Source organism: Dasypus novemcinctus, chromosome 8, assembly GCF_030445035.2.
Source record: "Dasypus novemcinctus isolate mDasNov1 chromosome 8, mDasNov1.1.hap2, whole genome shotgun sequence".
In the NCBI taxonomy this organism is placed as follows: domain Eukaryota; kingdom Metazoa; phylum Chordata; class Mammalia; order Cingulata; family Dasypodidae; genus Dasypus; species Dasypus novemcinctus.
This window is the reverse complement of record NC_080680.1, coordinates 40856990-40883050: the sequence shown is the minus strand read 5'-3', so window position 1 is coordinate 40883050 and position 26061 is coordinate 40856990. Positions and strand designations below refer to the sequence as shown.

The window sequence follows — 26061 nt, the reverse complement described above, 5'->3', positions numbered from 1 at the left end:
AGCCTCCCCACTCTTGGGAAATGAGTTTTTGAGGAAGACCAGTCTTAACTGGTGTGAACTTGGGATCTACCAGGCTATAAGCCTGCAAGAAGCAAACAGTGCCCTTAAGAGGAACCAGAGGAAACAGAGAGCAGACGGCGAGCGCAAACAAGCAGGGGTGGGGTGTGGGGGAGTGGATAAATAAATAAAATAAATCTTAAAAAAAAAAAAAAAAAAAAAGAACCAGATTAGGAACAAATGAGAATTTCTAGGAAAAACAAGTTTACGTCATACACTTGGAACTAGTGAGCAGGGCTGTCTCCTAAGATCCAAGGAGGAATGGCAAAATTAGGTAGAAGGGAAAATGCTTAACGTAATAAAAAATAAAGCCTTCTGAGTGTGATGAATGGGCGGAGCGAGGCTCAGGAGTGGGGATCCAAGGGCTTGGCTTCCCTTTTGTTCTCTCATGCCTCACAGGGGACACCTAGCTCCACTGTTCCCACTCATTCTACCTCCCGGCCAGGTCTTGGTGAGGTTGAGTAGCTGTTGCCAAATTATTTTAGATCCTCGCAAAAAGGTATCAGGTAAATGAATGTATGAACAGGCACAGGCAACTGTTGGGGACACGCCATGTATATCAGACACAGAATGCCTCGGTGGAGCTAGGGCACTGCTGTTTTGAAAGGCTCCCCACACATTCAGGACTAAGGTCCACTGAGCTTGTTGGCAGCGTCCTTCAGTTCCCTAACACCCAATAATTCTTCTGTGTTTTTGTTTAGACATGGGGGAAGCGTGTTACCTCCCCAAGATCCCCCCTCTTGGAATGTTCAGGCAGTTAGTCAGGTGCATTTTTCTTCTGGTACAGAAGCCAAGCTAAGGTGGACCTTAGAAGACTTCTACCCAACTCAAGTTTAGGAATCCGGCTTGAGAGTGTGTTCCTGCGTTCAAGCCCTCTACTGCCACCTACTGGTAAAAAGACGTCTCTGTCCAAGTGAAATGAATGACCGAGGCCCTCGAATTGAAACCTAATTAAGAGAGAGTGTGCAACTCAGTGGCCTGTTTCCACTCCATGTACTTTATTGTAGCCTTTGAGTACTGTGCAGGCACGTGCAGCGGGGGGTACATCCTTCAGACGTCAAAGGCAGCTCGCTCTGTCAGGCCCAGCATCTTCCACCTTTCAAGTTGTACTGGAGGCTATAATTAGTCAGGTGCAAAAATGAAGGTGCTAATATTCCCTTGGATTCCAGTGTGCCCTTCTCACCCATCAAGGCCACTTCCACAGGAGTCTCTTTGAAAGGGCCTCTCAGCAGTTTGGCTAGGAATACAGAAAATGTTTCTGTTGCTTCTGCAGCAATTTTAACCAAGCATCAACCAATATATATTCTTCACTTTTAGTCTTTAGAGGATCATCCTTTACAGCCACTCGACCCCTAAGCGGTGGTGGCTTCTGAAGTAACGTCTAATAGGGGATAAGGATAAATACTATAAAATGCAAACAGGGAGTCTTACTTTAAAAAAAAAAAAAAAAAAGACTTCCTAAAGCCCAGTGATCACTCCTGTGTGTTTTTGTAAAGAAAGATGTTGTCAGAGAAAGTGTTGGCCAGAAATAGGCTTGATTGGGGTGCAGCTTCTAGTTCCCAGACAGTCCGTGGCTGGGGGCCTCTGGCATCTGATGTTTTCCTTCCACATAGGCGAGAACCAAGCTGTCGTCCTCACCTTAAAGCAGTGCCCCTTGTCAAATGTAATCAATACCATATTTCTACTCCCACGTTTTCCAAATTCAGCAGAAGCAGGAGTCAGAGGGGATTCTGTTGAGGCACAAGAGTGCTATGATTTATTAGATAATAAGGTACCCACTCAGCTTTACAATTAGCAGGAATAACTCAGATGTTGTAAAGTCTCAAATGCTGTAGAATTGTCAGCCTGTATAAATCACTGATGTCCTCAGGCTTCTCTTGGATCTTTGGAAAACAAATTAATCAGGCAGGAAACTGTGTTAATATATTGCACTAACAGTTCTGCAGTGAGAGGCCATAATCTTAAATCTTTCCCATGAGAGATTTTAGGTGAGTGCCAGCTTGTCTCTTGGGTCTGCCCTCATCTTATCAGTGATCCACCTGCTGACTGGCATGGAACACTTTGATGGGGAATTTGAAGGTTGGCACAAGTTGTGACACCTCACGTGCTACCAACACATCAGACTTTCAACCAACATTCTACCAGATCAGGCACAGAATTGCCACCTTCATTTAAATCGTCCTTCAAGTACCGGCTTAAGTCCCGTCTTCTGCACCAAGGCTTCCCAGTTAAAGCCCTGCAGTGTCTGGTCCTTGGAAAAGAGAGTAACTTCAACCATGGATTCTGAGCCCAAATGTTTTTTAAGTGCAAGGGTAGGTAAGGAGATCAAAGGTTCTTTTCAGCTGCAAAACTCCATACCTGTGTCATTTTATACCATTCATACTGTTGTGTCCTAATTTCTGTAGTACTAGCCATATGTACTTCATCTCCTAAGAAAATGGTGAGCATTTTGATTCCCACTACTACTGGAAAGAAGAAATCCCCCAGTTCCACTGTATCCCCAAGTGAATGTGCCTTGTGAAGTAGCTCCAAATATGGGGTAGATATGAGCATAATAAAATGTAATATAATCACATACAATTAAAATGTAAATATAATACCTTACTTTAATATCATAAAGAAGACTTATGACTGCCCAGAGCCCAGTGGTGGCTACATTGTGTCTGAAATTCAAGGATCTCTGAGAAAACAATCAGGTGAACCCAGAGATGGAGGGGATCCCAGAGCAAAACCAAGTAAATAGCGTTGGAGTGAGGCATTTTGTGAGGGAAGACATACTGTCATGGCAACTGACATGGAATATCAGCCAAAAGATAAGAACATAAAATGGAAAGGAAGTAAAGCAGGATTGGAAAAAACAGTATTCAGGAACTGCTGATAGAAATGTGGGCTTAGGATAGGAAAGTGATATGAGACTTCACATCTGTCATAGTCAGGGGAAAAATTGACATTTTCCTCAGAGATAACATGGCAAAGAATTTCAACTTGAAACCAAAATGAGAAGATCCTGCTTTCAGGGGGCTCCAAGGCTGAAGCTTGGGGTAATTACAGTTAAAAAAAAAAAAAAAAAAAAAGACCGTTACCCCTAAGGGTTAAGGTCTCACAGAAAGCAGGGACTTCACAAAGAAGAGTTAGAGTTTGACATTTTAGTCATTGTGACAGTTGTGAAGTTCTGCTTTTCATTTCAGCTCTGCCCCAAAATTCCTTCACACTACATTCCAGCTTTTACAACCTTCTGTTGGTTGACTATATTTAAAAAAACAGTAGGGTGAGGGGTGCACACGCCTGTATGTGTTGGGGGAAGAGTAGTTAAAAAAAAGTGCCATGGAAATGAGCCTACAAATGAGACTTTTGGAAAGAAACTTCTGCCAAGTCCATGTTAACATGACAAAACAGTCTCTTCAACAAATGGTACTGGGAGAACTGGATATCTGTAACCAAAAGAATGAAAGAAGATCCCTCTCTCACTCCCTGTACAGGAATAGACTCAAAATGGATCAAAGACCTAAATATAAAAGCCAGGACCATAAAACTACTAGAAGAAAATGTAGGGAAACATCTTCAAGACCTTTTGGTAGGTGGTGGTTACTTGGACCTTACACCCAAAGCATGAGCAACAAAAGAAAAAATAGATAAATGGGACCTCCTCAAAGTTAAACACTGTTGCACCTCACAGAACTTTGTCAAAAAGGTGAAAAGGTAGGTGACTCGGTGGGAGAAAATATTTGGAAATCACATGTCCAATAAGGGTTTAATATCCAGGATATATAAAGAGATGCTACAACTCAACAATAAGATGACAAATGACCCAATTAAAAAATGGGAAAAAGAAGCAGTTGAGGAAAAGAAAAAAGGAAAAAAATGGGCAAAAGACTTGAATAGACATTTGTCCAAAGAAGAAATACAAATGGCAAAACATCACATGAAAAAATGATCACTACTACTAATGATTAGGGAAATGCAAATCAAAATTACAACAAGATATCATTTCACACCTATCAGAATGGCCACTATTAAAAAGATAGGGAACTACAAGTATTAGAGAGGATGTGGAGAGATAGGAACGCTTATTCACTGTTGGTGGGATTGCAGAATGGTACAGCCACTGTGGAGGACTGTCTGAGCAGTTCCTAAAGAATATAGACTTGCCATGTGACCCTGCAACACCACTACTAGGTATATATCCAGAACTGAGAACAGTGACACGAATAGACATCTGCACACTGATGCGGCAATATTCACCATTGCCAAAATTTGAAAACAACCCAGGTGTCCATCAACTGATGAATGGATAAACAAACTGTGCTGTATTCACACGATGGAATACTATGCAGCTGTAAGGGAAAATGAAGTCATGAAGCATATGACAACATGGATGGACCTGGAGGACATTATGTTGAGCAAAGCAAGCCAGACAAATACTGTATGATCATGTTACTATGAACCACAAATATTGTATAACATATTGTATAATTTTTTAAAAATTTATATGTATCCAGTATGTTTAATTGAGAAATTATGTTTTTATTCAACTGTGTTTTCGTTTTATTTTTAATTGTTTATATTTTCAATTTTAAAATGTACAAAATAAAGTTTAAAAAAACAGTAAAAAAGAAAAAGAGAAGTAACCTCTTATCTTTGCTGCCCTGTCCATTCATGACTGAAAAGTAAGCCTAGACTCCAAGACCAAAGCCCACCCTGGCGTGCCCCACATTTGTCCCCTGCCCCCTCCCGGGGTTATCCCACTTCACCCCCTAATTAACAGACTCCTTTCGATTTGCTATTTTCCTTCATTTTATTCTGTTTGTATTTTAAGCAATCTTAATATTATAAAAGCTTTACTGTTTTTGACTACATGTCTGTCATATAGTTGCAATCAGAGAATACACTGATTTTAAGTAGATATTTTTAAAATATACCTTTCTCTCTCATATACACACAGACATAGGCACACATAAGTGTGGAATAGATAACAATAGTGGGAAGCAGACTTGGCCCAGTGGTTAGGGTGTCCGTCTACCATACGGGAGGTCCGTGGTTCAAACCCTGGGCCTGCTTGACCCGTGTGGAGCTGGCCTATGCGCAGTGCTGATGTGCGCAAGGAGTGCCCTGCCATGCAGGGGTGTCCCCACATAGGGGAGCCCCTACGCACAAAGAGTGTGCCCTGTAAGGAGAGCCGCCCAGCACAAAAGGAAGTGCAGCCTGCATAAGAATGGTGCCACACACACGGAGAGCTGGCACAGCAAGATGACACAACAAAAAGAAACACAGATTCCCATGCCGCTGACAACAACAGAAGCGGACAAAGAAGACGGAGCAAATAGACACAGAGAACAGACAACCGGGGTGGGAGGGGGGAGGGGAGAGAAATAAATAAATCTTAAAAATAAGTAACAATAGGGATTTAAGCCACAGAAATACCTAAATACTCTGCTTTTACTTTTCACACCTACTACTCTCACAGCCGGTACTCTTGTGGGCAGATGACTGGGTGTGAGTGTGTGCAGGCTGCACGTGCACCACGGTTCAGCTGATTGCAGAACTGAAATGCAATCCCAGGTGTCTTGTCCTCCCATCTCTGAGATCTGGCTGGCTCCACATCAAAGCACCAGTTCCCGATTCTGTTTCTGAAGCAATCAGGTCACAGGAAGCCTGAGTCTCAGTTCACCCAAGAAAAGGACCCTGGAGTGTCCATCTTCCCAGGGGAGAGCTGAAAGGACAAATGAATTCAAGCTATTAATTTCCTTTCCACAGTAGATGGCTGACGCTGATGTCCCTTCGGTGAAGGCTAATATAGGACTTGTAGGTTATAAATCTGAAGAAAAGACAATTCTGTCATGTTTCATACTGAATAAGGGATAATAAAACTGCTTTCTGCAGACTTTTCCTTATGGCAGTGTTCACAAGCAGGGAGACACTGTGCTTTCAAATCCCACAGAATAGTTACTTAAAGACCCATCTGCCCATCTCATTTTATTAAAGTTACTAATCGATATAAAGTGGACACCTTAATGCAACCAGTCATGTAATCCATGACGTGGATGTTGAGCTGGCAGTTCTCACCTAACTTTGACATTCTTTGACATTACAGGAATGAGTATCCATAAACTCCTACATATTTAATTTTGAAAAAAAAAAAGAAAAAAGACATATTGAGTAAATGAAAAGGATTTTTTATGGTCAAAACTGGAACTCATTTTACTACTAAGGAGTGTATATTTTATTAAAAGACCTTGTTTTTGTTTTTGTTGTTGTTTTTTAGGGACCAGGGACTGAACCTGGGACCTCGTATGTGGAATGCCAGTGCTGAACCACTGAGCCAAATCAGCTCCCCTGAGTTGGTTTTTTTGTTTGTTTTGCTTGTTGTTTGTTTTTGGGGTTTTTTTAGGAGGCACCAGGAGCTGCACCTGGGACCTTGCATATAGGAAGGAGGCCCTCAACCGCTTGAGCCACATCCACTCGCCAAAAGACCCTGTTTTTTATATTAAGTTGTAAATTTAGATAATTTTATGAGAGAGGTATCAGAGCATTAATTTTTTTTTTCAGATAATTCCTGTGGCATAAATCACCAACTGTTTACTCTGAGTTAGTTGGTGGTAGAAATTTATAAACACTTTTTATAGATCCTTGTGGCCGACACACTTGGTGGTCATCTGATGCAACCACCTGTGCCAGCCGGGTCCCCTTGCTCTGCTCCCAGGCTTCGAGGGCCTCAGCCCTTCCCAACAGCCATCCAGCCTCGGCCTGACCCCTCAATGACAGCAGCTGCCCCTCCTTCCGTGACCACTCATGTCTCTATGTTCACTCTGGTTAGAAAGCACTTCCAACTTGAGGTAAAACTGGCTTCATGCATTTGTTGCAGTTCCAGCCTCTGGGACCACTTGGTTTCATCAGTGATTCTCAGCAGAAGACACCTCAGCTCCACCATTCTTACTACCACGTTGGGGGCACTGGCATATGCCAGGAACTGTACTAAATTGTACGTGTGTCACATGCACTTCATCATGCACACGTGCACACACACACTATGTTCTCCAGAGAAAAAGGTATCCCTCTTACCTTATAAAGTAGGGTTTATTTACCCCCATTTTACAGATGTAAAAAGTAAAGCACAAAGAAGGTTAAGAAATGTGTGTGCATGTAGCTGTAATAATTAGAGAATTGGTAGATTTAACCACAATGTTTCTATCTATAAAAATTGAACATGGTACTACACTTCCCCAGGTATATCTTGGTAGAACTGTGACAATTTGAGGTAACTGGCTCTGACTTTCAGTGGTTACCATTTTAGGTTAAATATTCTCTATTTATTTCTACTGCCTGGCCACAGAGATATTTTTTGGAAATGAACACAAGTGTCACGATTTCAAGTCCGTGTTCAGGTTGTTGTGATCGGCTTCAGGCCTGGTGGACCACAGGACCTCCCCTGCAACCTGTGCGCTTGAGGGCAGGGCCCACGCCTGTTTCCTTCCAAGTCCCCAGCACAGTGCTGGAATGTAGTAGAGACTTAATAATCATTGTTGCAGATTCGCCAGAAAAGCCTGTGCTATCCAGTGTGGATTCACCAGAAAAGCCTGTGCTATCCATTGCAGAAGAATCTCAAGCCTAATGAACCCCACTTCTACTGGCACATTACCCACCCACAACTTATTAGGAGAAGTAATGAATTTGTATTCCTACTCACTGGGTGGAGTTGTAAGTTGATGCCAAAACCTATTCTTCAACTGCTTTCTTTCTCTTTTTTTCCCCCAGTAAGTAAAAATGGTGATCACCTAAGCAGAAGGATGAGACATGAACACACTGTTGTGGAAAAGAAGTTTCTCCACTCCAGAACTCCCAGAGGAGCTTGGCTGAGCCCCACTCCACACTGAGTAATAATCAACTGGACTTAAGACTTGCAAGATGTCACGGAGCCTTTGTCCGTAGACTGATCAGCAGATGTGATGTGAAAAAGACCATACTATTCTATCATTTGCTGTTGCTTGCTGAACTGTGAAGAACTGCATGAACTAGATTTAAGCTGCTTTCTATACCATTGCCAATCACCTTTTTGGACTTAGAAGTGCTATTTTCCTATTGACTCTTGCATTGTTTTATTTTGCATGTATCCAGTGATTATACATAAGCAACATATGTAATCTGCTAATATATTTTTTAAAAATCCATCCATGCAAAATGATGAAGTATAAATTCTGCTCTTTTTTGCAAAATTATAATCATAACTCATGTCATTAAAAGTTTAAATTGGTTTCATTTAAAGATCAGTGTAATAGGTCTGCATATACTTTATAGAAATCTAGCTTCTATAAGAGTTTTTCACTGTTTACTAGTGAAATGAGACAAGCAAAGCTATTTATAAAAGGCCTTATGTTGTGTACATATATTGTCTCTGAAATATTTGTGATTTAGTTTATTGCTTGTAAAAGAGAAATTATATAATTTATTTAGTAAATACTACTGTAAACTATAGTTTTATTGAGAGAAATAAAATATTTTGTTCTCAATTGTAATACTTGATTCTAGTGATTTATGGCCTTTACGTTCCTTTCTTTTATTAACTAAAAAGAACACCGTTGCACCTCAGTTTTAGATATGAGAATCCTAAATAAACTGAATAATGTAACATAAAAATTTCTGGGTCCTAGGAAAAAAACTGAATAGCAGACTCTACTGAACTCGTCCAAGAGTCTTTCCCAGATATACTGATGTATTAGTCAAATTTCATTTTGTTATGCTACAGTACAAACAACCCCAAAATTTTAGTGGCTTTACCAACAAAGTTTTTTTTCTCACTCACATTTACGGGACAGCAGCAGTTCTCCCCTAGGTTTTTTCATTCTGGAATACAGAAGCAGCCCCCATTCTGCCAATATTGTAGCAAAAGAAAAAGAGCAATGGTGAACAAATGATAGAAGCTCATAAAGCTTCCGTCTCAATGTGGCTTACCTGACTTCTCACATTTCACTGGTCAAAGCCAATGACAGGTCTGATGTCAAAGGGACGGGTAGTATACTTCTCCCATAGCAATGAACCTAGCAGAGAGGGGCAGCAAATATTCTGAAAAAACAATACACACTACCACACCTGATGAGTGTTCCCAGCAACAGAGTCTTAAGAGGCTACATAATCAGTGTGATAGGAGAAAAATCACTCCAAAACAGAATGAGCAAGGCTGCATAAAGTCATTTCTGATGAGTAAAACGCTCAGGGTAAAATATTTCAAGTTAAAGCAAACTGATTCTTACAAGCAAACGTGGTACACATTTTTGTAAATGTTGCCTGGAGCCATTGCTACTCAACACAAGTAGCAATTGTACCTGCAGAGTCAATACTGGGAATCTAGTTATCTTAACTGAAAACGCCAACAGGGAATTCTGCAGAAACAGATGACCAAGTATTATCTGCCTCTCCCTCCCTAGTACTCCTCCCTCCCAAAGGGTTTACTGGATGGAATCCCACTGTTGCCCTTTCCATTTGTAAATTTACCCATTTATCTAAGCAGGTGTCCTTAACCCGGGATCCAGATATCTAGATGAATTTCTAGAAGATGCCTGGATGACTACTCATAGGACCATTAAATAATATACACAAGTTAGGTATGCCTTCTCCTGAAGAGAAAAACTATAATTTTCATCAAATTCACAAAGACCTTGACCCAAGAAATGTTAAGAACCATTATTTTAAGGCCCAACTCAAATGTTACTTCAATGTCGTGAAGCAATAATCCCCACCTCCACCACCCCTGGTCAGCCTACAGTCATCTCACTTACCTCAGAAAACCTCAATACTTTGTAGCCTTTTAAAATAACTGGCAATTCATATACAGCAGAGTACACAGGTATGAATTTTATACCTCGTTTTTGCATATACAGACACCCATGTAACAAGCATGTAGATCAAGATGGGAAACATTTCCAGCAACCCTGCTGACTCTTTCTTGCCCCATCCCCATCAATGCCACCCACAAAAGGAACCACTATTACAGCTTTCATCACCATGTACTAGTTTCGCCAGTTCTTGAACTTAATATAAATAAAACATAGAGTATGTATTCTTGTATCTAACTTTTGTTGTTCAACATTTTGTGAGATTCATTTCTGTTGTGTGTAGCAGAAGCTCATTCTTTTTCATTGCCATGTAGTTGTTAGAATGTAACATCTTGCCTCCTGAGTTCTATGTGCTCAGACATCAGATGTCCCATTCCAGCCCCTGCTCTTTTCACACCCCCACTGAACCACGGAACATTCTCTCCCCCAATGATAACGCAGTCCTCAGAAAATCACTCCCTACCCTTGGAACAACAAGCATTATACTTTTCCACCCCATATCTTCATGCCGTTCTCCAACCCCACCCAAACCTGCCAGTTCAAAAGGTACTCCGCAGCTCAGTCAGATGGGCTGATGTCTCTCTTCAGGCCCCTGCCATGCTGACAACCTAACAAACTTCGGCCTGAATCTTGGTCTGTCTCTGAGCCTCTTTAACCTGGGATCTAAAATTTGGTGCTGAAACCTGGGAGGCCTCGTTGAGGCCCTCCAAATCCATAGCAATCTTCTACCTTGTTACTGCAGCTTTTCCATCCAACACTGGACACAGATTCGTCTTTGGGTGAGTTTTGGAACCTCTCTGGAGGGTCCTGTCCATTTTCCCTCTTCCTGGAAATTCTAGCACTAGGTCAGTGATCCTCTCCATCATCAGGGAACTGTCCCCATCACCTGACCTTCTCGGCTCCAGGAATGCCCAGTCCTGAGTTTGGTCACAAACCCTCTGGCCCTTAACAAGTCTGGAAATGAAAGATTCGAGGATGCTTGCTCCTTTCCTTCCATACCCCTTGCAAACCAAAGACCTGAAAGGTCTCCACACTCACTCACACCTCACCAACCATGACAAATTCCCAATCTCTTCCTCCAAAAGAAATCCTTTTGGGGTGTCTCCTCTGCAACCTTAAAACTCTCTATCCCAGAAGAGAAATAAGCTCATTTGGCCTCAATATAAGTTAAACAACAAAAGCCAACAGCCAGAACATGGCATTTTTGACACTGAAGTTCTCCAGGACCTTGAGAACTTTATCCAGCACAGCGGCAAATGGTCTGAGAGTCCCTACATTCAGGCTTTCTTCTTTCTCTGTAACCATTCCCCCTCTGGCAATGCCGCACTACCTACCAAATCTTTCTTCTCGGTACTCAAGCTCCCTCCTGCATACAAAAACCCCTCCTCTGAATTCAAACCCCTCTGATCATACCCCGCCTCCACCACCACAGGTCTCACTAGCAGCCTCCGAACCAAACCCACAACCCCCAGGGCCATGCCCATCTGTGCAAGCAGGAACAGCCACTGGAGGTCCGACTGTCCCCAGGCCTCTCAAGGCAAGAGGGCATTGGACACCCAGTCAGACCCAACCCCCAGCTTCAACCTCCCAGACCTGCTGGGACCGGCAACAGACAATTAAAGGTGGCCAGGAACTGCACAGTCCCCACGCCCATCTCCAAGCAAAGCCTCAGGTAACTCTGATGGTGGCAGGTAAGCCAATTTCACTTCCTATAAAACAGAAGCCACTGACTCTGTCCTTCCAAAATTCCCCAAACCTTTAACTCGCTCCTTGGTGTCCATAGTGATGGTAGATGAAATAATGTCACAAACCCTGGCAACCCCTCTTTTTCCATACTCCCCGAAAAGCCACCTATTCACCCACTCATTTTAATTCTCCCCCACTATCTAACTCCAGTCCTTAAAAGAAACATTTTAACCAGGTTCAGAGCACAAATAGTCATTCCTTCTCCTCAAAGCCCACATGGAATCTTCCTTCTCTTTCTAACAGACCTACCCCCAGTACCCTGCCCTGCTCTCCCTTTTTCCGTCAAGTTCTGCCAATCTGGAAATCTGAAACACTGAAATTCCTATCATTGATGCCCATCACAAGCCAGCCACGGTTCAACTCAAAAACCTCACCCACATCCCATTCAAACCCCAATATCCTGTCCCTCCTGATGCCCTTCAAAGTATCAAACTTACAATTACCTCTGACAAGTAAGCCTTTAGCTTACTCCTGAACTTAAGTCTAAGTGTATTCCTAAAGAGTAATAATCCAAAATACATACAGTAAATGTCTATCTGAACTGCTGAATTAAAGCTTAACTGAATTTATACTGCTCAAATGTTTTTAACTGGTTGCTGATTACTAATAAAAGTGTTTCTAAGAACAAGTTTGCATATTGATTCCAGAAAAAAATCTTAAAAACAGTAAAATCAGAGATATGAAATAATGGAAAACTTAAAAACAGCCACACCAAAAGAGTAAAAATTATGAGTCAGGTTGATGAGTTTTATGTTTCTGTTAGTGTGTCTTAACTTTTTTTGTTGGTCTGTTTGTTCAGTGTATATTTTAAATATATTTGGATGGTAACATTAAATTGACAAATGAAAATGATCAAAAGAGCTCTATTCAGGGAAACGGACTTTGGCTCAGTGGTTAGGGCGTCCGTCTACCATATGGGAGGTCCGCGGTTCAAACCCCGGACCTCCTTGACCCGTGTGGAGCTGGCCATGCGCAGTGCTGATGCGCGCAAGGAGTGCCCTGCCACGCAAGGGTGTCCCCCGCGTGGGGGAGCCCCACGCGCAAGGAGTGCGCCCGCGAGGAAAGCCGCCCAGCGTGAAAAGAAAGAGCAGCCTGCCCAGGAATGGCACCGCCCACACTTCCCGTGCCGCTGACAACAACAGAAGCGGACAAAGAAACAAGACGCAGCGAATAGACACCAAGAACAGACAACCGGGGGGGGGGGGGGGGGAGGGAATTAAATAAATAAATAAATAAATCTTAAAAAAAGAAAAAAGAAAATAATCATTAAAAAAAAAAAGAGCTCTATTCAAATGGCCAAAAATTAAATAAGCACTTATATTAATAAATATGGATACTAATTTGAAATTATAAAATAGTTATAACCAAATTAAATCATTAATATGACAAGTTTGTTAAATTTTTATGGTAATTGTATGTTATAAGAGGTTTGCTTTGAAACAGTTTCCAAAGTTGTGTTAGTAACTTAAGTTTGAAAGGTATATAAAATGTGTTTTCATTATTTAAGAAAAAGACAGTAATTTTGTCCTAAGATAAAATGGCTGGTTATTAAGAAAGAATAAAATGTGAGACAAAACTTGAATGAATACAGAAAGTGCAGAAGGTGCACAGAAAAGAAATTTTTATGGTTAAAGTTGAGTAAGGTTTGATGTGTCTACCAAATAATATACTGATGCAAAGTTAAAATTTTGCTCTTTCTCAGAGTTTCTTAAATCATTGGTCTGTTTTAGGTGGTGTACAAAAAAAAAAAAAAAAAACCAAAGAAAGTCTGTTTTACAAAAATAGCTTCTTGTACTTTAAACTTATCATTTCCTAGGCTGTTTAAAAAGAACATAATGTTCAAACCTGACAGCTTTTAACATTCTACTTTCTCAAAATCAAATCCTGAACAGTATCTTTTTTATTTCAAACTATTACAAAAGACTTATTCTTTTACTTTGGGGGAAAAAAATAGTATGTGTCATAGAAACAACATCTTATTGTAAATTAAAATAATACTACTGCTGTATGCAGCAGTCCCAAATATTGCTAGTTTGTTGCCAGTTATGTTATATTACTATTAAAACTTGCTAAATCTTTTCTTTAGTATCTCCTCAGACAAGTCCAACCAGCCTATAGTCACCTTCATGTGAAAAAGCCAACAGTGGATTTTGTAGTGCTTCCCCAAGGCTGTGCACAGAGCCCAACCATCTGTCCTAGCCTGGTGACAAAATCTGGCTGTGTGAAAAATCTGTAGTTATAACCCCATTTTGTTATATTAATAATATTATGTTAACCAATCATTGTTTTTACAGAATTCAAAAAACACCAGACACAATGGTATCTTATCATAAAGGTCTAAAATAGGCAAACAATTAGAACAAACAGCATCATCCTTCCTACTCTGTTAAAGTCTTAAGTGCTGTTAAACTACAATGTTTTCCCACATCACAAACTCCAAAACAATTCATAATTTTTTGTAATTGTTGAAATATTAAAAACCCTTCATCCTCTTTTAGCTCAAATGTTAAAATCATTGTGTATGTTAATCAGAAAAAGTTGTGCATGTGCATGGAAATAAGAACTGTCCACCCCCCCGGCATGCTTTTAAAATAATGACAGGCTCAAACAGTCAGGGGGTAAACCTTAACTTACCCTGTAAATTAAATGCAGCCAGCACCAACATTAGCTTTAAGTAAAGTTTGTGGCAGAGGCAACATTCTAAAAAAAATAACCTTTAGGTTGTAATCATAATTGTAAAAGAGACGAAATTACAAAATAGCCCCTTAATAAAAAATAAAAAAAACTGTGTGCAGCATACTATGCCCTGTTGCAAGTAAAAAGCTTAACCCATTGGTATCTGGTCACTCTAAACACTGCCATCTCTAACCAGAGATCGACTGCAGATACTAGAAATAAGACAGAAACAATGAACGGTTATAAAACACCCTCTGTGAAGAAGAAATCTGTGGAAAGACATCTGAAATACCTGCCGGCAGCAACAGGTAACTGTCTATCATATCCCTGCCCACTCCTCTAACACCCCTCTCAAGACTGTTAAAACAGATGCCCTCAACCTCTTATGTTTTTTATAATGTAACCTTTTTTGTGATGTATGTATCTTCAAAAATATACATTGAACAGAGTCTAAGAGACAGATAAGGTAGATACAACCCCAGGTATTGGTTCTTTTGAGGGATAAAGAGACCCACGGGTTCTATGGTCATGGCAGAAGGGGTTCACTGCCATGACAGATAGCCCTTCTTTGGACCTGGTGTTTCTGCGTGATGGAATTGGACTCAGAGGGGATCTCTTTTCACAAGACTTGCATGCTACTTTATTGGAATTGTAGTCGGTGCTGGGTTTAAGATATATGTAGGGGATTTGAATCTCTGGACTGATAATATGACACCCAGGCCCAGAGCCTCAACAGACTTCAGCTCCTACACTTTGATTTATTGGACTTACTCCACTCAGCTAACATGGAGTTGAAGAAGGTCAACCACCACAACATGGAGCCTAGAGTGTCTACAACTGGAAGCGGGAGGAGTGCATCCAGTATCCATATGGAATCTAAGCCCTCACTTGACATAGATGTGCAATGGACACAACCAATCCAATGTCCACAGAGAAAATGTGGAATGGGTGTGGGAACGGTAGCCATGGTGGCTGCTGGGTGTGGGGAACGGGAGGAAGAGGAGATGTGGAGGCGTTTTCGGGACGTGGAGTTGTCCTGGATAGTGCTTCACGGACAATTACGGGACATTATAGATCCCCCCAGGGCCCACTGGATGGAACGTGAGAGAGTCTGGGCTATGATGTGGACCATTGACTATGGGGTGCAGTGATGCTCAGAGATGAACTTACCAGGTGCAATGGATGTGTCATGATGATGGGAGAGAGTGTTGCTGTGGGGGGAGTGGGGGGCGGGGGCGGTGGGGTTGAATGGGACCTCATATTTTTCATAATGTAATTTAAAAAAATAAATAAATAATTTAAAAAAATACAATTTACAAAAATGATTGGGGTGGGGGAGTGGGGTGGGGGTTATATGGGAACCTCATGTTTTCTTAATGTAACGTTCTATGTGATCTATTAACTTTAATTTTAAAAGCTTTATTAAAAAAATAAAATAACATCAAAAACCAAAAAGAAAAAATAAAGAAAAAACAAAAGACAGATGCCCTCATGAAGATCCAGAAACGTGCCATCAAACCCTAAGAAGCCACAGTGGCTCTGCAGAATAAACAGACATCATGGCTACTGAACCCTGCAGCAGCACTTCCAGCTGCCTGTTGTTCGTCAGCAGCTCATGGACATCACACACGAATATTCATCCTACTTACTTTGACGACTGTACATCAGTCCCCTCCCGCTCGCGGAAGGGGCAAGGTATGCTTTCACTACTGCAAACACTGCAACGAGACTCTTGTACCCAGCCGGCTACTATTTGCTGCCTAAGAAATCTAAGGGCGCTATGTGGAATACCAGCCACCCTGGAGTCCGTAATGAAAAGTAATAATAACTTGTTGTTGCCTATGCTTCAAACTATGCAAACTGGGAAAAATAAAATCATTTTAACCATAGGTCTATGCAGCCCTACTGGTTGGGAATCTTAAATCCATGAAAAATAAAAATCACTCAAAAATATTTTATGAAACCACACTTAATAATCTAAGGTTTCCTATTTCCACTAAAACTCCATGTGTGTCTATGTAAACTCTTCTTATGCCTAAACTGGTTTTTAATGTCATTGAATAAAACTCACAACAGACCCTAGATCTCATGGTTAATTCCCATCCTTACCCCACTCATAACTCTCATTCTCCTCATATCAGCAGGTCCATACATCTTCCAGGCAATAACTCAGTTTATACCAACAATGGTCCAGAATGCCATCCATAATCATGCAGCTGATCTTCTCCAGCTGCAGGAAATGCTGAACCAGACGCTGAAACAGGGGCCAAAATATGTCAACACTGAAAGGGGGACAACAACAAAATCCAACGCCAACCCATAACAGCAGGAAATAACCAGAAGAATCTCACCTTCCCCTTTCTTTTTTTTTTTAAAGATTTATTTTATTTATTTCTCTCCCCTTTCCTTCCCCCCGCCCCCAGTTGTCTGTTCTCTGTGTCCATTTGCTGCGTGCTCTTCTTTGTCCACTGCTGTTGTTGTCAGCGGCACGGGAATCTGTGTTTCTTTTTGTTGCGTCATCTTGCTGTGTCAGCTCTCCATGTGTGCGGCGCCACTCCTGGGCAGGCTGCACTTTCTTTCGTGCTAGGCAGCTCTCCTAATGGGGCACATTCCTTGCGCGTGGGGCTTCTGCACATGGGGGGCACTCCTGCATGGCACCGCGCTCTTCGCGTGCATCAGCACTGCGCATGGGCCAGCTCCACACGGGTCAAGGAGGCCCGGGGTCTGAACCGCGGACCTCCCATGTGGTAGACAGACCCCCTAACCACTGGGCCAAGTCCGCTTCCCTCACCTTCCCCTTTCAAACTTTTTAAATTTTCTCTAACCAAAGCTGGGAATGTTAGAATGTCGCATCTTCCCTCCTGAGTTTATATGTGCTCAGACACCACACGTCCCCTTCTGGCCCCTGCTCTTTTCACACGCCCGCCGAAACACAGAACGTTCCCTCCCCCAACGATGAGGGAGTCCTCAGAAATTCACTCCCTACCCTTAGGAGAGCAAGCCTGGTATTTTTCCACCCCATATCTTCGTGTCCATCTCCAATCCCACCCAACTCCACCAGCTCAAAAGGTACTTCCCAGCTCAGTCAGACAGGCTGACATCTCTCTTCAGACCCCCGCCATGCTGGCAATCTATTAAATTCCTGCCTGAATCCTGGTTGGTCTCCAAGCCTCTTTAACCTGGAATCTAACAGTAGTATATTCCATTGTATGGCTATACTACGATTTACTCTATTATTGTTGGACATTTGGGTCCCTTCCCATTTGAGTCTATAGGCATGCATGAATGATGAGAACCCACAGGGCTCTTCTCCTAGGACACAGATATATAGACCTCGAATACTCATGTTGGAGATGGATGAAATTGCTCTGAGAAATATCACTAGCAGGAAGCAGGTGACCATCCTCTAGTTTGCCTGGAATATCTGAGTTTATGTCCGACACTCAAGCATTGTAATAGTAATAATAACCTCCCGTTTTCAAAAATGTTCCCGTTTAGACTACAAATTACATAGTTACCTACCAAGGGGGGAGGGTTTTAAGAAAATGACATTGGGGCTTTCCCAACAATTGGTTCACCCTACAGTGAAGCCAGCAACAACCCCTATGCACTCAGAGCATTTAGTCTCCCTATTTAATCATAAGCACTCAACCTAAACATCTGAGGAAATTCTCTTAACATGAGAGTGAAATAGAAAATTGGAGCTTGGAAGAAACAGGGACTATGCAGATAGAAGTAAACGTCTTTTCTTTCTTTTTTTTCTAAGGAGGTACCAGGGATTGAATCTGGGACCTCGTACATTGGAAGCATGTGCTCAACAACTGAGCTATACCTGCTCCCCAAGAAGTAAACTTTTAAGCAACAATTATTACATATTCAAAGATAATAGAATACTTGGCATCTATGAAACAGGACCAGTAGGCTAAGAGTGATTAAAAGAGAAATTTGAGGAGGAACAGGGGTTGACTGAGAGGCACAGTAACTTCTTAGGGCAGAGGGGAACAGTTTCCACACACCCAGGTCAGAAAGCAGCCAGCCACCTCTTTTCCAAGCCCATACCCAGCGGGGGAGGATGCAGGGCTAATTTAGAGATACAGTAACTTCTTGAGGCAGTGGGGAACAAACTGCTGAAGGGCAGCTCACCCCCAAGAAAAGGTGGGTAGGGGGGACAAGGCCCAGCACAGTTGCAGCAGTTGGGAAGAGAATTCAGATCACAGGATCTGGGGTCTGAGCAATAGTTTCAACCCTCCCTGGCCAAAAGCAGCCTGCAGCCTTGGCAGGGGCTGAGTCAGTTGAGAATTAAAGACACGGTACTACCTTAGGACTGCAGGAAACAGCTGGCTGGAGAGCACCTCTGTTGGGTATACTAAGAAACAACAGTTTCAGGGAACCGTCAAAGGAAAGACTGGTATTCTTCCAGGTCTCCTTCCCAGAGCATTTGGGATTGATCTACAACCACTTCATCGCCCACTAGGCTGGTCTGGACTGGGAGAAACTGATTTAGAAAGTTCAACTCCAGACTACCAAAATCAGCCCATCAGATAAAAGGAGCTAGAAATAATAAAAGGAGTGTTAAAAATATAGAGAGACAAAAAATAAACAAAACAGATCAATATAACCAGAGGAGGAGCCTGGGGGTAAAGCAATTCTACAAAGAGAATAATATCAAAAACTGTGCCATATATCCAGGACAAGAATCAGAAGAATAAGAGCTGAGAGAATCTGGTCGTTTAAACACAAGATATCCTAAAAGTCTAAAATAAGTTGAACCAAGTCTGAAAGAAGGGCTTAAGCACAGAGCCAATCAACAAGAAAACCCTAGAAAAGAGAGAAAAACTGACCACCAGAGTAAAGACATCAAGAAAATCAGATGGGGAGTCCCCAGAAGGTTGGAGATGACTTTTGTGAAAAAACAGTAGGGAGACTTCTGGGAAGATGGAAGTGTAGAGACAACAGGGCTAATCTCTTTCAAACAAAGGAAGAAGAAATTTAGAAACTGCCCCGCAAAAAATGATCAAGAGATTTTCACACCAGGGGAGTACTGTCCACAATCCAGGAGGGAACAAGGCAGGAAGATGGAGAAGTGAAGAAGAAAAAAAATGAGTCAATTGCCCCTGTGACTGGGAATGATGCCCATCCCCTGCAATCAAGGCAAACACCCTTGTCACAGACCCTGACTGACTGATGTTGAAGCAGATAAAGAATGATTTTTCTCTCCCAGGTAAAAGGAAGGATGTGGCCAAGGGCCAACAGTAGCTTCAGATCATTGAGTCTGAACTGCGGAGCCTGACTCTGAATAGCTGGACCAGATGAGGATCTCCCACAGACACTGTTTTGGCACCACCTGCCAGGTGGAGGTAAGAGTAATCACACTCCTCCCTGCCTAGAGCTGAGGGGAAAGGCTTGCCAGGGGCACCATCCACAGGCCAGGAAAATGCATTTCAAGGGGGGGAAAGAGGCTTTTTAGCAACATTACTGTCCCCCTCTCCAATGCCTTTGGAAATGGGCCTGCACCCTTTTAGTGGGTCCCTGGTCCCATTTTGATATGACAAACAGAAGTAATTTTAAATACCTAGAATAAGTTGAAATAGGAATCAAAGAAGACAAATTTCCAGGAAGATACAGTATTAGAGAGATGCAAGAATCATTTCTCTCCCAGAAAAATAGCCAGAGGACAGGAAGAAATAGCCTGGAATAAATGTTCAAGGGCTTAGGATACCAAGGGAAGGCTGGACACCACCCAGAAGAGAAAGGGACAAAGCAAAAGAAAAACTTGATGGCAAAACTCTTTGAGTAAAAGCTGCAGCTGCAGCTGCTGGCTCCCATGCCCCCGTTGTTGGGGCAGACAGCTTTGCGCACTCTGGGCCCTGGCTGGCAGCTATGGACATAGGGGCATGCAGGGGTCCACCTCCTCAGGAGAGGGGAGAGAGAGGGATGCAGCTTAAGGCTGATTCAGCTTTTGGGTTTTTTTTTTTTTCCCCAAATTCTACTCAATTTATTCATTTTTTTAAAAGATATTACATTAAAAAAATATGAGGTCCCCATTCGGCCCCACAGCCCCCACCCCATCACTCCCCCCCCCCCCCCAATAACACTCTCCCCCATCATCCTGTCACATCCATTGCATCTGGTGAGTACATCTCTGGGCATCGCTGCACCCCGTGTCCCGTGTTCCACACCATAGCCCACACTTTCCCACGTTCCATCCAGTGGGCCATGGGAGGACATACAGCATCCGGCAATTGTCCCTGGGGTACCACCCAGGACAACTCCAAGTCCCAAGAATGCCTCCACAGCTCTTCTCTTCCTCCCCTTCCCCGCACCCAGCAGCCACCATGGTGATTCAGCTTTCGGCCAAAGATTTGTTCTGCTGTGTTCCAGTAGCCCTTCTAGGCTGGGTGGGGCCAAACCATTGTTTGCCCTGAGAGACAGCAGGGGAAACTAAAGAGATCCAGCCCCCTCAAACATCCTTTATACAGATGGGATCTGATTGTTGAGGACGCAGAAAGGAGTGGAATTATTTCCTACCTGGGAAAAGGGAAGGGGCTACTGGCTAAGGGAAGAGAACAGCTTCTGAGAAAGTTTGATTTGCCAAGCTCTGAATAGCCCTGAGGAAGAATCGTCTGTCACATGTTGCAATCAGGGTTACAGCTGAGTGGTCTGTTGTACAGTGCAATCTGCTGGCAGATCAAGGAAGGGCATATAAGGAAAATAAAAGTAAATAAATAAAAGAGGCTCTTCCAGGTTTCCCCAGCCTCCCTCCCCAAAGTGCTCAGAAGCAGGTCTGCAACCCATTACTGGATCCATGGCCCAGATTTGAGCAACTAAAGTGGAACAACCCTAAAGAGCTAGAACAGGTTGCACCAAGAAACAAAGAACAATAGTAATATACACCAGCCACTAAATCCCTACAAGAGAAACTGAGCATCAGAGTAAACTCACCATCATAATGGATGCCTAAACATCAGCAAAATATTACAAGCCATACTATAAAAAGGCAGAAATGGTCCAAGCAAAGGATATATCAAAGCCCCAGATGAGACACAGGATTTGAGACAATTATCAATGAGGTTCATACAAATCTCCTAAATCAAATCAATGAGTTAAAAGATAATATGGCTATAGAGATAAAGGATATCAAGAAGGCACTGGGGAAAAAAGAGAGGAAGAAGAAGAAAAAGAACAAAAAAAGGAGACAATGGGCAAGCACAAAGAAGAATTTGTAAGCCTGAATAGAAAATTAATGAGGGAAGCAGATGCAGCTCAAGCAATTAGGCTCCTATCTACCATATAGGAGGTCCAGGGTTTGATTCCAAGGACCTCCTGGTGAAGGCAAGATGGCCTGCACAGAGAGTTGACCTGTGCAGGAGCGCTGGCTCACACAGAAGTGCTGGCCCACATGGAAAACTGGCCTGAGCAGAGAGCTGGCACAGCAAAATGACACAACAAAAAGAGACACAGAGGGGAGACAAGAGACAGCAGACCAGGGAGGTGTGGTGGTACAAGAGATTGAACACCTCTCTCCCACTCCAGAAGGTCCCAGGTTCAGTTCCCAGTGACACCTAAAGAGTAGACAAGAAGACACGGAAGAACACACAGCAAATGGACACAGAGAGCAGATGTGTGGGGGGGGCGGGGCAATAAATAAATCTTTAAAAATTACTTTAGAGGGAAGCAGACTGGCCCAACTGATAGGGCATCTACCTACCACAAGGTCCGCGGTTCAAACCCCAGGCCTCCTTGACCCGTGTGGAGCTGGCCCAGGCGCAGTGCTAATGCACGCGAGGAGTGCCATGCCACACAGGGGTGTCCCCCGCGTGGGGGAGATCCATGCACAAAGAATGCGCCCTGTAAGGAGAGCCACCCAGTGTGAAAGAAAGTGCAGCCTGCCCAGGAATGGTGCCGCACACACAGAGAGCTGAAACAAGATGATGCAACAATAAGAAACACAGAGTCTTGGTGCCGCGAAGGATAGAAGCGGTCACAGAAGAACACACAGCAAATGGACACAGAGAGCAGACAACTAGGGGGTGAAGGGGAGAGAAATTAAAAATAAATAAATAAATTAAAAATATCAGAGGGGAGCAGATGTAGCACAAGTGGTTGAGCACCTGCTTCCCACGTACAAGGTCCCAGGTTCCATTCCCAGTACCTCCTGAAAACAAAACAAACAAGCAAAAAAGCCACTCTCATTGAGGAGTGGATGTAGCTCAGTGGATGAGCACCTGCTTCCCATGTACAAGGTTCTGGGTTCAGTCTTCGATATCTCCTTAAAAAAAATAAGAGGCCTACAACAGCAGACTTGAAATCAAATCATAGAAGAAAGAATAAGTGATGTTTAAGACAGAACAACTGAAATTGAAGAAGAGAACAGAGAGAAAACAATGGGGGAAAAATGAGCAGGAGAGCTCAGGGAGTTGAATGATACCATGAAGCACAATAACATATGTATCATGGGAGTTCTAGAAGAAGAGGAGAAGGGAAAGGAGGCAGAAAGAATATTTGAGGAAATAATGGCTGGAAATTTCCCAACTCTCATGAAAGAAATGAATTTATATGTCTAAGAAGTGCTCTGTACTATAATCAGAATACATGTGAACAGACCTACTCCAAGACACATACTACTCAAAATGTCAAATGTCAAATACAAAGAGAAAATTCTGAAAGCAGCAAGAGAGAAGCAAACCATCACATACAAGAAACAGCTAATAGGACTTAATGTGGATGTCTAATCAAAAACAATGGAGGCAAGAAGACAGTGGTATGATATAATTAGGATACTGAAAGAGAAAAATTGCCAGTCAAGAATTCTTTATCCAGCAAATTGTCCTTCAGATATGAAGATGAGTTTAAAATATTCACAAATACACAAAAACGAAGTGAGTTCCTAAAAAAGATTCTGGCTTTGTGAGAAGGACTAAAGTAGCCCTTCAGCTTGAAAAGAAAAGAAGGAAGAGAGAGGCTTGGAGGAGAAAGTATAAGGGAAGACTATCAGAAAGGATAACCAAAAGGTAAAATGACAGATGAAAGTACGATATGACATATGGAAGGCAGAAAATAAAATAGTGGAAGTAAATAATGCATTTACAGTAGTATCATTTGATGTGAATAGATTAAACACCCCAATCAAAAGATATAGGGTTCCCAGAGACAGCCAAAGTGGATACTACCCCAGGTAGTGGTGCTCCAGAGGGCTATGGAGACATCCAGGTCCTACAGTCATGGCAGACGGCTCTGTAGTTCAGTGCCTTGCCAGTGGGCACTACTTTGGAATTTGTGCTCCTGAGTATGATGGAGTTGGACTCAGATGTGACCTCTCTACACATGCCTCTTCTGTCACTTTTACTGAACCTGTGGTTGGTGCTAGTGTTGGTATATGCTCAGGAAACTTGAATCTCTGGACTGTCTATGTGCCAAGTGGGCCCTGAGACTCAGCAGAGTTGCAACACCTACTCTCCAGCTCATTGGACTTACCCAGGTCAGCTAATAGGGAGGGGAGGATGGTCAACCACCACACCAGGGAACCAAAAGAGTCTACAACTGCAAGCAGAAGAATTCCAGCCATCAGCCCTGTGCGATCTAAGCCCCCTCTTGATTTAGAGGACAAGTGGACATCACCATCCCAGGGTCCTCAGGATGGAGGAATAAAATATGGATTAGAGTGGAGTTACTGGTATTCTACTACAGAATTATTGTGACTCTAGCAATGGAAGAAATTATATCATTGATGTAGAGACAGTGGCCACGGGAGTTGGTGAGGTCAGGGAAAGGGAAGAAGAGGTATGATATGGGGGCATTTTTGGGACTTGGAGTTGTTCTCAATGATATTGCAGGGACAGATGCAGGACATTATATATCCTGCCATAACCCACTGAATGGACTGGGGGAGAGTGTACACTACAATGTAAACTATAATCCATGCCATGGAACAGTCCTCCAAAATGTATTCATCAAATGCAATGAATGTGCCACACTGATGAAAGAGGTTGTTGATGTGGGAGGATTGGGGGGTGTGGGGAGTGGGATATATGGGAAGCTCTTATATTTTTTAATGTAACATTTTGTGTGATCTATGTATCTTTTTTAAAAAGACAATAGAAAAAAAGATAAAGGGTGACAAAATGGATTAAAAGACATGAGCCACCCCTATGCTGTCTACAAAAGACTCACATTAGATCCAGGGATACAAATAGACTGGAAGTGAAAGGATAGAAAAACTTATTCCACACAAACCACACCCAGAAGAGACCAACAGTAGCTATACTAGTATCTGACAAAACAATTTAAATGCAAAAAAGTTTAGAGATGCAGAAATCCACTATATATTAATAAAAGGGACAATCAACTAGGAAGAAGTAACAGTCATGAATATTTATGCACATAACCAGGCAAATTCTGACAAAACTAAAGGGAGAAATAGACATCTCTACAATAACATTGGAGACTTCAACACACCAAAAACATAGATAGAACACCTAGACAAAAGATTAACAAGGAAACAGAGAACTTGAATACTATGATAAAAGAGCTAGACCAAGCATACATCTATCAGAATGTTGCATCCTAACTCAACAGGCTGTACATGCTTTAAAGTGCTCATAGAAAAAAAAAAAAAAAGAATACTTACCTGGCAGGGGAGATACCATGACCACGAAGGTGGTTTTCCCAGAGCGAGGCTTATCCATTGCGCTCCGGATGTGCTGACCCCTGTGATTTCCCCAAATGTGGGAAACTCGACTGCATAATTTGTGGTAGTGGGGGACTGCGTTCGCACTCTCCCCGAAAAAATAAAATAAAATAAAATAAAGTGCTCATAGATTTTTCTCCAGGATAGACCACATGTTGGGTCACAAAGCAGGTTTCAATAAATAAAAAAATACTGAAATTATGCAAAGCACCTTCTCAGATCATAATGGAATGAAGCAGGAATCAATAATAGATGGTAAAGGGGGGAATCCGCAAGGGTGTAGAAGCTAAGAAACATAATCTTGAACAATTAGTCAAAGAAAAAATTTTATGAGAAATCAGTAGATAAGACGAATGAAAACAAGAACACAGCTTACCAAAACTTAGAGGATACAGCAAAGGCAGTGCTGAAAGGGAAATTTATAGCCCTAAATGCCTATATTAAAAAAGCAGACAGAGTTAAATCAAAGATTAACTAAACACTGGAGGAAACAAAGAAAAAAGGAGAGAAGAGACAAATAAATGAAATCAGAAATGGAAGGGGGAACATTACAATTGACCCCACAAGGGAACAAAGGATCATGAAAGGATATGATGAGAAACTGGTTGCCTACAAATTAGACAACCTCTATAAAAAAGACAAATTCCTAGAAATGCACAAACAACCTACATTAACTCTACAAGAAATACAGGAACTCAACATACCAATCACATTTAAAGAGATTGAATTAGTCATCAAAATTCTCCCGACAGAAAAAATCCAGTACTAGATGGCTTCACTGGTGAATTCTACCAAGCATTTTTGAGAAGAATTTACACTAATCCTGTTTAAACTCTTACAAAAAAATAAAACTGAAAAGGAAGGGAAAATTACCCAGCACATTTTATGAGTCCAACATCACACTACTACCAAAGCCAGATAAACATACTGCAAGAAAAGATCAATCTCTATAATGAACACAGATATAAACTTCTCAGCAAAATACTTGCAAATAGATTCCAACAGCATATTAAAAGAAGTATACACCACAATCAAGTGGGATTCATTCCTGGTATGCAAAGGTGGTAT

The 26061-nt window shown here is 42.1% G+C and overlaps 1 protein-coding gene and 1 non-coding gene across 5 annotated transcripts in view; both read left to right on the top strand.

Annotated features, from left to right (window-relative positions):
• The window catches only part of PIP5K1B (phosphatidylinositol-4-phosphate 5-kinase type 1 beta), a 301860-nt gene extending 293293 nt beyond the window's left edge, over positions 1–8567 (top strand). For all 4 annotated transcript variants that reach the window (XM_058301709.2, XM_058301710.1, XM_058301707.1 and 1 more), the window contains one exon: positions 7810–8567. In XM_058301709.2, coding sequence (XP_058157692.1) covers positions 7810–7812 — 3 coding nt within the window. In that variant the 3' untranslated portion in view covers positions 7813–8567. The remainder of the gene's footprint in view (positions 1–7809) is intronic.
• A 16358-nt stretch (positions 8568–24925) lies between these two features.
• On the top strand, positions 24926–25089 carry LOC111763257 (U1 spliceosomal RNA). The gene has a single exon (XR_002796154.1). It is a non-coding gene; the product is annotated as a U1 spliceosomal RNA (small nuclear RNA).
• The last annotated feature ends 972 nt before the right edge of the window (positions 25090–26061 follow it).